General features: G+C 41.5%; 1 protein-coding gene across 1 annotated transcript; it reads right to left on the bottom strand.

The window, feature by feature from the left end:
• Nucleotides 1-376: 376 nt before the first annotated feature.
• Nucleotides 377-13,499, bottom strand: LOC133346436 (synaptotagmin-11-like). Its single transcript, XM_061558000.1, has 4 exons — nt 12,770-13,499; nt 7,929-8,815; nt 5,793-5,913; nt 377-3,318 (listed from the first exon to the last, which is right to left on the bottom strand). Exons 1-4 carry the CDS (start codon nt 12,801-12,803, stop codon nt 3,026-3,028), a joined length of 1,335 nt encoding a protein of 444 aa, XP_061413984.1. The 5' UTR covers nt 12,804-13,499; the 3' UTR covers nt 377-3,025.
• Between the last annotated feature and the right edge of the window lie 344 nt (nt 13,500-13,843).

The following is a 13,843-nucleotide window of genomic DNA, read 5'->3' as shown; positions in this document are numbered from 1 at the left end:
GGCCACAACGCAAGCAGCTATTCAGACGCTGTCTTTCCGACAGACCTGTTCTTCACCTGAGGACGGCTGCTTGCGTTGTGGCCGAAACGTCGTGAGAATTATTTTATTATGTTTAATTTGTATTATTTTATTATTTCCCTTCTACGTGACTTTACCGAAAGAAACAAGAAGATGAATCCCTGCAGTCCCGAAAGCTTTAAATCGAAAGTTGGCAATGTTTTGACCGAAGGTGGCTCATTTATTAATAGTTTTATAGAAAAAATAATGATGGGTAAAAAGGGTCAAAGATTTTTTTTTAAACAAAGATGAAAAAAAATCTCAAACACATTTGTTAACATTTATTTTTTAATGTATGCAGTAATTATATACAAATCAATAAACGTAAGTAAAAAAGCACGTTTATATTTACATTTTGAATAGTTTAATGCACGGTAGGGTCTGTTAATCATATAGCATTCAAAACATGATCAGTGTAAACAGAATATATCACTATCCTGCACAGATGGCCAAAATACTGTGTATGGTATTAGGAGTAAGACAATAACTTTGCATAAAATAAAAATCACTGAATATAACAAGTGACTTCATGCTTAAGTCATTGTGATTTTGAATCCTCCTCCCTCTCTTTAAAACACGAAATAACAAGGTGTACACAACAGGAATGCCGTTCATGAATTCGTTTGCAGAACAGATTTAATGCAGTACGCACTGTATACAGCAAAGGTGCACATTTGTCCCCGAAGTGCACGAGACAATGTAAACATTCACAGCATTTTCTGAACAGGCACACGGGTGGCACAAGCAGGCAGGACACCAAAACGAAACAAAATAAATGTATGCGTAAGTAAATTAATGTTTCAGTTGACACGACACGCCTTGATTCAGATGTGGGACAGAAGCTGTCACTCTGACAGGGTCTGCATGGTCCACATATAATGGCGACCTGGCATATTGAACACTGTAATATGACCCGAAGTGCTACATTATATATATACTGGTATATATGTTGCGATATTACATTTGTGCGATCAATTATGAGCTGTCGTTTTCATGATGCCTACATACATGCACGCTCACGTTTCATATGAATATGTGTAATCTAGGACTAATGTATGTATGTGCATAATGAGTCATGTTTGTTTCAATGTATATAATAGGATTTTGGTTTTAGCCAGATGGTAGTTGCTATTCATTGTGTAGGCCAAAATTCCATTTCATTTTATATCCAGCTGTTGGAGGATTCGTCTGATGTATTTGTATGCAGTGTATTCATATATTCTGAATGCTGTTAAAAAAATATTCTAGATTGTGGAAAATTCCACGTTCTCTATTGTGGATAATTATATTAACTTTAGTTTCGACTTCCCGCTAATGTCTAGAATTTGTGCAAAACGATACTTCTAAAAGGCAAAGGTATGGCTAAAACGAAATGTGCAACAATCAATAAGTTGACATCATGTTTGATTTCCGCTTATCACAATGAAGGTGTGGGTAAGTGGAAGTCTTTGGGAGGTGAGGGTACTGCTCGTGTGCGAGTAATGTTTTACTCCTGAAATAAAGTGCATCAAGCCATGCTTATAGTCTGAAGAGATTAATTTCCCCAGAGAATTCAAACGAAACTAAAAAAATTAAACGTAAGTAAAAACGAAACAAAATATATATTATAAACTAAACTATTTTAATTTTAATAAGTAAGGCCGACTGAGCTCTATAGCTCTTTTTCAAAAGTCACCTGGCCACAAATGATAGCTCAACGAATTGTCTTATCATGTGGAAATTTATAGTCGCCAAATACTCTAAACACATGTTTATAAATGTGGAGGGAAACACGGGAGGACCCGGACAAAAATCTACACGACCATGGGGAGAACATGCCAACTCCAAATATACAGGCGTCAGGGTCGGGATCGAACCCACAACCTCCTGTATACCAGGCGAGGTAGCTAACATCTCGTCACTGTGGCGACCCAATTAAATGACTATAATTATACTGTGCACTGTTTAAAATTGCATTCGTGTATTCTATCAAGTTTACTTTTCCCCAGGTTCATGTAAATCTTATAACGATTCAAAATGCTCTGATCGAATTGCCTTGTGCCAATTGAAAGTTTAGCCACAGGTTATTTACATTTTTTTGCCACATTTACATTTTACAGTGGCTGCGAATATAAACACTTATTAAGTGACACATTCAAATAACACCTACAACAATAAATACATCAGGGGCATGAACATGTGATTTTATATGGTTAGGAGATGTTTCCAAAACAGATGCGAGCGGAACTTTACTTATCAGGTGACCAAGTGAAATGATTCATAACTTAGGCCCCCAATTTTATGAAAATGGCAAACGAGGTATACGAGGAATAATAATAATAATACATGGTTATAACTCTTAAGCCGTGTAAAACAAGGCGATGTATTTCATAATCAGGGGGTATGAAACCAAACCCAATTCCAGATCCACTTGTAGTCTACTTCTGTGGATCAAAAAGAGTTTTTTTCGTGATGTCATCAAATTATTTTTGTGCCAGAGACAATGATGCTCCACTATTTAGTCAAATATTTGTCCTTTTTAATGGTTTTGCAAAATGGCATATGTTTCAAGATGTGTGGAATATATCTACGCGTGAAATGTCAAATATTACATTTGTAAATAATGCAACGTCAATTTTCCAGGCCAGAAAAATTAGAGGATGTTTATGTTGCTTCTTAAGCTGAAATGTATAAAGGCATAACATTTTTAATGGACTGCTAAAACTATTGGAAGCTAAACTTTACTCATTGTTGATCCACAGTGATGTTCAGTAAAATACAAAAACACATCTAGTGTACCCAGTGGCCTAAAACCTGGTCTCCACGACCTTGTTTCTATCTATAAAGTGGCTCAAAAGTTTCCATTTCCAGCCCATTAAATTTTGAAGCAACTCTCAATAATATATACATAGATATGCAAATAAAATTGAACAAACAAAACCGCTGCTACAGATTGTTGTGGCCTTCCGGAGGGCCCGGTTGTCGGCAGTCAGCACTCGCTCAGCGGGTGCCACTTGGCGATCTGGCGGCGTGGATTCTCACAAACCTCGCGCCAGTGCTCAGTGCCCGGCCCCAGGGCCAGCCTCCCAATCACCTCGTCCTTGGTGGTGCGGTCAAAGTCCACCACTGTGAGCTCGACGGCCAGGTCAGAAAGGCCTTCCTCGGGCAGCTCAAACACAAACGACTCGTTGAAGACTGGGTTTAGCGTGCACTTCTTGACGTGTGTCTTCTTCTTGGCAAACCGTCGTTTCCCACTGTATATGTTCACCTTCACGTATGGGTCTACGGTTGGGGGAATAACAGACACAAACATAACCTTCAACCCATGGCTCTCCTTCTGCAAAATTGAACAATGTAACCACGCTCACAGATGGGGCTTTTACAGCAGTGTACAAGGTGGCATTGTCGCGCTGAACAGAGGGTTTCTTTACATTCATAGAAGAGGGATTGAAAAAAACTGAATGTAGGAGCAGAGAAGTGGAAAAGTCAGATTCCTAGTGGAGCAGGAAAAAGGCTTAAGACCTGGAAAGAGGTGACATGAGGTGATGGTAACTGCATTTGATGAATGATGCAGAAGTGAGAGGAGTAGAATTAGTACGTGTGCTTACATGGTCATGAGCGTGTCCTTGGTAATGAATAGTGAATGAAGTAATTTGGGAGAGGTCAGTGGGTTATATTATTTTTTTCCAAGCTCTACAAAACAACCGTTTCTATTGTCATTGAGTGTCTGGCCCCATTGAGGACCGATACTACTTGTTGTGCATGCTTTGCCTCCTGGTACACATAAACCTTATGTGAGCAACGTTTGCTGGTTTCAGGACAAAAATATTTCATGCATATAATTCGCCTCCTGTATATTCCTTTGTTCAATGAAAGTTACTGACCCAACTATAGAAATGTAAAAGTTCTACCATTGTCTCAGAGTTGAAAGGTTGTACCACCGAGTGTTTGAGCAGGCGATCAATGCTTTCACTTTAATTTTCACTTTCACTATACTACACCTTATGTTGTGTTTTTCACCCTTACAACTCTTTTAATTCCGATGCCAGTCGCTCTTCACACTAACGACCTCTTAACTTGACCTCTCTCCTCCTCATGCTCGTACTGCGTCTTTAGATATCATTGCATTTGTAGGCATTGTGCATGATATGTTTGGGAATATAAATCACTTTTTTTATTACCAAAATACCAGTTTATGGTAAACTTAATGCAAAATTTTTGAAAACTCCGAGTCTATTAATTTTATGGATACAAATACTGTAAAATTAACACATTCTGAAGAAAAACCGCGTCTTTATTTAGCTTGGAAGTCTTGTTAAATACACTGTACAAGTTCGGGTAAACTCAAAATTAGAAAAAAAAGTTTGCATTGGGGATTTCGATATCCAGATTTTATGTTCTCCAATGTTTAGTGACAGTTTTCACAAAGACAACATTCACTACCTCCCCAAAAGACACATTTTAAATACCATTCTCATTTAGTGCAGCTATCATAAAGTGTATAACACGTTTATGTTTGATGCGTGTATAAGAGGTCAGCATGTTCTATTACTTAAAAGATCTCCACTTTTAAGTACGGACTGTGCTGATCTCTACTGGTGGTCTTGAGATAATGCCAACAATTCCATATTTCTCTCTTAGGAAACACCCATGCTGCATGGCACGCACCCGTTTAGTTCCAATAAAGCGTTACACTTTTGGGGATTGGTAATATTCACGAGTGGTAGTGCATTTCACACTCGTTACACAGGTTCCCAGTTCGAGTCCAGTGGTTGCCCTGGTTAATACCGTATATCTGGTATCTACTTCAGAGTGGATGTTAAAGATCCAGGGACATTATTCAAACAGAGAGTTAGACCATGTGTGCCGATATGAAGGGATATATCTTCTACATTTTACAAAGAACTCCCAAATGTATTGATGTTGGAATACCACACGGTAACATTGTCCCCTACTGCCAGATTATACCGTCTATGAAACATAGCGCCTTCATAATTGGCTTGCACTATAATAATGGCGCATATACCACATGTTGTTAAATAATTGTCGATGCTTATGTTATCTACGTATGCGGTACTATGGACTGAGGCAACCTCAGACCAAGATTTATACTTACAAACTGAGATATGTGGGGAGGGAAGGGGAGGGGGGGCAGGGAATTACATATAGGATTTCTATATTGCATGTTCCCTTTACCCAGGAAAGCCTCGCTTAGTCTCAAGACTATTTCGCATGAGCAGCTTATACTGTTACGACGCTTGGCCAATTCGACTTTTTGTCTGGCATGTGGGAGAACACCGGAGTCCTCGGATAAAAAACGAAACAAAAATATTGCATGATAATACTCAAAGCTCGGCACAAGAGAGATTTGTTAATCCATTATTTTACTGCCATCTGCTGGCCACCTCACAGACGAAGCCTACCATGCCTGGTATTCTTTGTGCTAACCAGGCTCAACTGTGCTTCTGAAGATCTAACAAGTGAAGGTGTGTTCAGTGTGGTTTGGTGATCTGATAATTTTGCACGTAAAAGTCAGAGTTTCAAATGTTCTACGTGCTAATTTGAAAACTGCATTTTTGTTGTTGATTTAGCAGTCATGCACAGTTTATGTAAAAACACCAAAAACATTTTTTATTAAGAAAAAATCCTGTTCTTTGTCCATTCAAAAAACCACAGCAATGTATTCACGCTATTATAATAAGGGTGTTGTTGCCATTCGTCTGGTTGTGACGTTTTGGTGTTTTGAGCGACCATACCTGAGAGACCGACGATGTCTGTTTTTGGAAGGTGCCTTGCCTTCAGCACAACCACAGTCAGTCTGCTCGCCGCTGGGTGATAACACAGCGAGACCAGGATCTCTCCGCGTCCCACCGATTTCTAAACAAGACGTAAACGTGCAACAAACGAAAAGCGATTACGATTGAGAAACGTCATCGTGATATCGAGACGGATGTCAATTACTCTAATAACTGGAGCATTTTAAAATAAAGAATATACTCTACATTGCTGTTTAGGGGATTTCACCAGCGACTATAATGCATCACGATTGTGCTCTAAGATATCCAAGTCGAATGGCACAGAACAACTCCAAAATATGGGACTGTGACGCTATTTTCATTGCCTCTTCCGCGAAGCTCTTTTACTATTCTGGATTTGAAGCTTTCGTGACTGCAAGGATTCATATTCTTAGGTTTTTTCGGTAAAGTCACGTAGGTAAAACATTAAAATTAATAAAAGTAAAATAAAATAAAAATCACCGGCAGCAAATTGCTGCTCGCTGCCGGTGATTTTTTATTTTATTTTACTTTTATTCATGTTAATGCTTTACCTACATGACTCTTTTACTATATTGTGTTCCTTCATGATGTCATGTTGTCGATAGAGTTGTTTTCTGTAAGAATTATAATATATGTATCCAGCAACAATTGATATTTCTACCTTTAGCACTCAGAGGTTGCCAAAGTAGATTTAACAAAAAAATAATATGTTTTGTGCAGCTATTGTTCCCAATAGGTAACCTTTACGTAACTAATTTACTGTACAGGAACCATTAGCTTACAAATTTACTCTACTCGAAAACCAGATGCAATTGCATGTGGGTATCTGGAGTTCAAATCGATGATCTTAGCTGCACCATGTCAGTATGCAGAAGTATAACACCGACTACATAATGTTACCTCCAACTGCACTAATTTAATAAAGTAACATTATACATCGTGACTGAATTCGGAATAAAAGCATGCATTATAACATATTTTTTCCCATTTTGATCCTGAAATGCTGTGTTTTGGACACCATTAATCATTAAAGCAGCACAAATTTAGTTTAATGTCCCTGCTTTGTCTGTGCACACAACTCTATGATCATCATCATCCAGCTAAATGGTTTTTAGCTATTTATTAAATTGATTATGTTTTTGTTTTTACAAACGTGATAATGATCAATTACATTTATGAACATGGTACTGGATATAATCCAGGGTGAGCATCAGTGAAAGGGCTGTTAAGTGATAATTGAATGATAATAGAAAAGTCATGTTTATAGAAAAAGAAAATGTTGCAGCTAACGAGCACCCAATGCAATGTTGTTTGCATAGGAAAGGGCTTTAACCAACACTGAATATAAAATACCCGGTGATTAATATAAAGGTGGTGAGGTTGATGAAGATTGTGATAAAAATAAATTATGGGACTCATTAGTCGCATACAATGCATTAAATGTGTTTCAAGTGTGTTTGATGGAACACCTTATTTTAAAGCGTTTAACATTTTTAAGTTCTTCATAATTGGCACGTTATTTTAAGGCCTTTCAGTCTTTTATCAATGTATTATTATTATAAACGCGTCACTACACCAATAGTAATAGTTATTGGAAAGCATAAACACATTTATTATGATATACTGTTCTCCCTTAACTGAGCATGGTGATTTATGTGGGATTTTTTTTTCACTCGAGTGTCAAACATCACATCGCAATTTTGGGCAGAAAGTGGGACCAGCTTGACTCATTTCATTTGTGTAATATGAACTGTGTAACAAAAAAGACTGCCTAACATATAAAGGGTAATATAAATGAATATATGAATATATTATAAATTAATATATTAATTTGAATATATAAGCACATAACATTAAGGAAAAAAACAAGATCCTATTCATAAAATCGTCCAATTAATTGATTTTGTTCTGTATGATCTAATCCTCTAACACAATATTTTATTTTAATGCTCAACCCTTATTTCAAAAAGTGTAGGCCATGTGCAAAGCTTTTTGCCGAGTTTAAATGCCAGGAAATGAATTAAGTTTTAAATCATGAGTATAACATCGTTTTGCCATATCCTATCAAAGATGTGAGTTACGGCTCTCCGCTCCTGTGAAAAACAATTACCTCACCTGTACATTTCTCTTTGTGATGTCTCGGCTCAAAAAGACCTTGTCGGGACTCAAATCAATTCCAGCCAAGGGCACCATCACCTCACCAATAACGTCATCGCGGGAGAATCTATCAAAGCTCAGAACGAGAAAGTGCAGGACGAGACTCTGGAGCTGATTGTAGGCAATGCCATAGAAGGTAAACGTTTCGTCGAACATGGGATCCAGCGTTCTCCTGAGCACTCGTGTTTTGATCTTGTGCTTCTTATCAGGCAAGATGGTCATTTTCACGTATGGGTCAGAGCTGCCCGTCTGATCGTCCATTACGGGGAGACTGCGCGCCTCCCGAATTGTGACCACAAACGCTTGCTTTTGGAAATTATACTCGACGGCAAAGAGGAGTGTGCCCAGGTGTACGTCTTCACTGTCAAGAGAGAACGGGGAAGGGCTCTTGCTCGACGACAAGTCTTCGGCGCCTCTACCGTCGCAGTCGGTGCGACTTGCGGGAGAGCTCTGCTCGCTCAACGAGCGGCAGGATGGGTTTTGCGGCGAGCCCAGTTCGAGCCCGGGTGTGCTGCGGATTGTGTTTTGGTTGCCATCGGGGCTGGCCAGTGTGAGATTGCCGGACTGGGCTAGTGTTACATTTTGAACCATGACGGGTGGCTTTAGGCTCCTATTTTGGTTGTCCTTGAAGGGTTCCACCTCGTGTTTGTTCTCATAGCACTTCACTTCGCCAACTTCTTCAGAGTAGACATTTATGCCCTTTAAAATGTGAGCGAGTTTAATGGGCGACGATTTGCTTGCTCTCCTGGTTTTACCCAGGCAACAGATCCACGCGTATGCCGAGGCTGAGAGTGTCACGACCAAGAGCGTGACGCCAACGAGTGCCAGCACAATTGGTGACACGTCTGTAAAAGAAGGGGATGAAGGCACATACATGACACACCAATATTAAGATACAGGTACCGATTTGGTTTTTAAATCAAAATTATTTTCAAGTACAGTATTCCATCGGGTAATATTCAACCGGAATATTGATCGCTGGCCTCGGCAAAGTAAGGTAATTTACCCTTTTTACCGGGTAAAATGGCAAAGGGTAAAGGTGTCGACATGCCAAGGGGTAAGGTAAAGGGTAGTGTAAAGGTAGCGCAAAGTATTACCCGGTAAACACCTTGTTTACCGCTCGCTAAAAGCTCCGTGGCGCAGCCCGTGGCCTCCATTTAAAATATGAATCATCGAGAGTATTCTATATGAATAAAGCGCTCTACCTCACATTTACCTGTTATAAACCTTGTTCATGTGTAGTAGTACCCCAGTAATTGCCCTGTAATCGGGTAATCTATATGGGGTAAGGGTAAGAGGTAGGGTAAAGGTAGGCCCGTTGATTTGAACTTTTACCTCACCTTGCCGAGGCCTATTGATCGCATTCTATAGCTCAGCAGTAGAGAGCTGACGCTTTGCTTGCGCGAGACCCCGTGTGCATTCTCTAGCAATGCCACTTTGTTACGTGGTGCAGCGGCACACATTGTAAGCCAACACTCGGGACACGGGGCTAGTCACGCTGAGATCAAGATGTGTGGGTTACACAGTGACCACAATTCTCCATGGCAAGTAGGCAGTTGATCTGTTCGTATTTTTAGTTTTATCCCTCTATGCGAGTTTTCATCAGGTGATCAAATGTTCTACCACATATAAAATCGCTTAATAATTGAATGTATTGTTCGATATTGGTGGTGGCATAAGATTGTAATTTTGTTATCATTCACCACGTAAAAATAAAGCAAAATGTTAGTCCATTCACTTAGGTGCCTTCCACAGTTCAATGCATCGCAACGGTATTTTTTTTTTAGCAAACTTTGTACAGCTTTAAAATGTCTTCATCTGTCTTCGTGTTCTTCATTGCAAGGCCCACGGGCCACTGGCGGCCCCTGGTGGCCTTTAGTGCGACCCCTGACTTGCGGCCCTCGATAATACACAACGTGTGAAAACACCCAATCATGCTGTCAAACCCAATAGTTCCAATGATGTCTTATCGGCGAAAGTGGGTCCCCCCTCTGAAAATGAGTGAAGAACACCGATCTGTCTCATCAACAGTGTCACTTGTTAAACAAATGCTGCACGGTTGTCTCACGTCATCGCCAAGTGTCCTCCGTAAACACCATGGGGCCTTACTCTTTGGTTCTTTCGGTAAAGTCGCGTAGGTAGAAAAATAAAACAAAATAAAAAATAATATATCACGACGTTTCGATCGCAACACAAGCGGTCGTCCTCAGGCGGAAAAAATTCAGCAGTTCCACTGCTGGATTTTTTTTTCTAGCTACGTTAATTTACCAAAAGAACCAAAGAGTATGGATTCCTCCAGTTACGAAAGCTTCAAATCAAGATTGAACCATGGGGCATATTTAGGGTTTATTCTGCTGTTGAGACTCGGGACGTTAAAACCTACTTAGCCAAATTCTCATGAAAACATTCGACCTGAACCTTCATTGGCTGCGTAACTAAAATGTTCATGCATTTTACGTGGTGAAAGAGATCACTTTGTGCTCATTCTTTTCATTGTCATACTCATAAGCCACCACAACAGCTTTACTGTAATAAATGATGTGCTATATTGCATTGCTGTACGGTGTTCAATGGGCCCCATAGCGTTCATGTTTTGCTTTTATATATACCATCAGGCTACCCAGCATTGTTTAACAAGCCACATGCCGTTGATGAGACTGAAAACCAGCCCACGATTTGCTTGCTTAGGCAAATGCTATTAGAATTGTTAGCTTCTTGCAAGGCTAATGAGGGATTTAAAAGTTTTTAAACTGGTAGAATAAACCACTCAAGATGCATGATAATGATCTATCCATGTCGATGTAGGAGTAATAAGAATATGTACAGCTGAACCCTCCTGAAACAGTCCTCAGACACAATCTTTTTGAGGGTGTGTTTGGTAAAATAGTATTAAGCCCAAAGTGATAAAAAAAACACACAGTAATAGCGTTCCAGTAAAATGTCTTATTTGAAAATGTTATTTAAATTACCACTAAGCATGAGCGTACACTTTAGAAAATAATGTGTTTTATATTATACGCAATCATTGCACTGCATGTTACATAACAGATGCTAAATCTGTTGCATTTCGTGCAATGATGTACTCCCAGATGCCGTGGGCCCGATGGGTTGTGTAAGAATACTTTTTTTTATTTGGAAAGATGGATATAATAATGAGCCGCAGAGTCAGCTTATCCATCTTATTCCGCCGTGAAGCCCTCTCGTGGCCAGCAGATCTCGACATTGACATTTCGCTACATTATACCATACGCAAGAGTAGAATATATCTTATCAGCCGTATGGTCATGAATAGCACATTACTGTATTCGTGATTGGTAACATGTTTTACTTGACACCAGGGGTAATGATTGCACAGTACATAATAGGGGGGAGATGCTTAATCTCGATTAGTCGATCATCACAGACGGAATTGTTCGAGCCTCTGCATTAGGTCGGCCTGCTAAGGCGTAGTGACATCACGCCGAGCACTCAATAAATCATCATTTCGCAGAATGTGGCATATCGTGAGAATACAACCTTTCTTTTTTTCCCCATTTTACATCCGACGCTGCCGCTATTTCTAGCAAGCAAGCTGTCCGATACACTATATCTCACGGGATACATAAAAAATGTAACGTACATGAAAGAAAAACTATGCCATTTAAGTAACGAAATTTGCAATCACTGGTTACAACATGCGTTTGTTATATAAACGTGTACTCATATATCTATCAGTTTTCTAGACGTCACTTTCATTGGACTTATAGTTGATACATAATACGAGTATATACATGCATTAATGGAGAAGACACGCACCATTGTCTGATACAGTATGCGAATGTATAGGCATTAATATTTAATTGCATTAAGGTTGTCATGAAATATTCAGACCGGTGTCCATCGCTCATTTTCCACCAGTGCACATGAATTATCCACGTCATTCAAATGCAATATTGTTTTCTCTCAAATTCAGGACCAAAAAAAAACCACGAAGAGGCTGACAGTCCGTTTGAACGTAGTTTGTTGGCGACAGCGGCAAGAGTAAATTATACATGATGCGTTAACGCCGTGATATTTTACGAATGAAATTATTACACTAACACGGTACAGTGCCGCACTTGCCAAGACGGATACAAAACAACAACGTGGCCCTTCCTTCGCCCGTGATTTGCTGTGGAATCAAAGCGACACTTAGACACACACACACACGCGCGCGTACGTCGACTGCACCCCGAGCGTATTCTGACCGTGGCGACGATACACGAAGTAGCGATCGATAACAGACGGAGCAGCGCACATCCGCTGTGCGCACGCTCGGTTATTGCTGATGGTGCACGGCTCCTGCCCACCGACGCTGGCTCAGCAAATGTTTTTTTTAAATAGAAAACGCCCCTTACATGTTGGCAAATTTCAAATTACATTCTACAGTGTGTGTGTATGTTAGACGTACGTCTGTAGACATTAACGTACGGCATGATTTTCATTCATCGACATCGTGTTGGACATGATGATGATGGTAATCATCAGCATCATTCATCAACGCTCATCAAAACAAACACTCATCAAGACAAACATCATCGTGATCATCGTCATCACCAGTATCATCATGACTACTACCATTATGACCACAAAAATCATCCGCATCTCGATCATCACCAAGACAATCATGACCAGCATCAGTATTATCACCAAAATTGTCACTACCATCATGACCACCAAATTCATTACGATCTCAACCATCATCATCCTGACGATCATCATCTTGGTCGCGTGTGTGTGTGTATGTGTGTCTGTGTGTGAGTGTGTGCGACTTCGCTCACCGAGGCTGGACTTGGAGACGGACACCTCAAGCATGGTGCTGTCCGCACGGGGCTGGTGCTGATGCTGCTGCTGATGCTGCTGCTGCGCCTGTGTTTAGCTCGGTGAGGACGCGAGCGAGGGCAGGAGGAGCGCGTGTGTGGGGTGAGTCTGGTGTAAGAGGGAGAGACACCCAGAGTCTGTGTGAGAGGCAGAGACACCCAGAGTCTGTGCGAGAGGCAGAGACACCCAGAGTCTGTGCGAGAGGCAGAGACACCCAGAGTCTGTGCGAGAGGCAGAGACACCCAGAGTCTGTGTGAGAGGCAGAGACACCCAGAGTCTGTGCGAGAGGGAGAGACACCCAGAGTCTGTGTGAGAGGCAGAGACACCCAGAGTCTGTGTGAGAGGGAGAGACACCCAGAGTCTGTGTGAGAGGCAGATACACCCAGAGTCTGTGCGAGAGGGAGAGACACCCAGAGTCTGTGTGAGAGGCAGAGACACCCAGAGTCTGTGTGAGAGGGAGAGACACCCAGAGTCTGTGTGAGAGGGAGAGACACCCAGAGTCTGTGCGAGAGGCAGAGACACCCAGAGTCTGTGTGAGAGGCAGAGACACCCAGAGTCTGTGTGAGAGGGAGAGACACCGTGAGTCTGTGTGAGAGGGAGAGACACCCAGAGTCTGTGCGAGAGGCAGAGACACCCAGAGTCTGTGTGAGAGGCAGAGACACCCAGAGTCTGTGTGAGAGATTGCGCGGCGTGTGTGAGTCCCCCTGCGTTGCCTCGACGAATAACCTCAATGAAAGTCGTCAACAGCCGCGTCTGCCTACGTACGGAATGACGTAAATAAGGCGTCGTGGGAGGGGAGTGGGTAGGTGGGTTAGGGGGATGCCGCTGGGGTGAGAGAGAGAGAGCGAGAGGGAAGAAGAAGAATCGCCGCCTTCAAGCGCCGATAGGTGGGGGGCGATGGAGTGGTGGTGGGTGGGGGGCGATGTGGTGGTGGGTGGGGGGCGATGGAGTGGGTGGTGGTGGGGGGCGATGGAGTGGTGGTGTGGTGGGGGGCGATGTGGTGGTGGGTGGGGGGCGATGGAGTGGGTGGTGGT

Source organism: Lethenteron reissneri, chromosome 24 (assembly GCF_015708825.2).
Source record: "Lethenteron reissneri isolate LAM-NWPU_2019-01 chromosome 24, ASM1570882v1, whole genome shotgun sequence".
In the NCBI taxonomy this organism is placed as follows: domain Eukaryota; kingdom Metazoa; phylum Chordata; class Hyperoartia; order Petromyzontiformes; family Petromyzontidae; genus Lethenteron; species Lethenteron reissneri.
The sequence above is the reverse complement of the archived record's forward strand: the minus strand, read 5'-3'. Positions and strand labels throughout refer to the sequence as shown.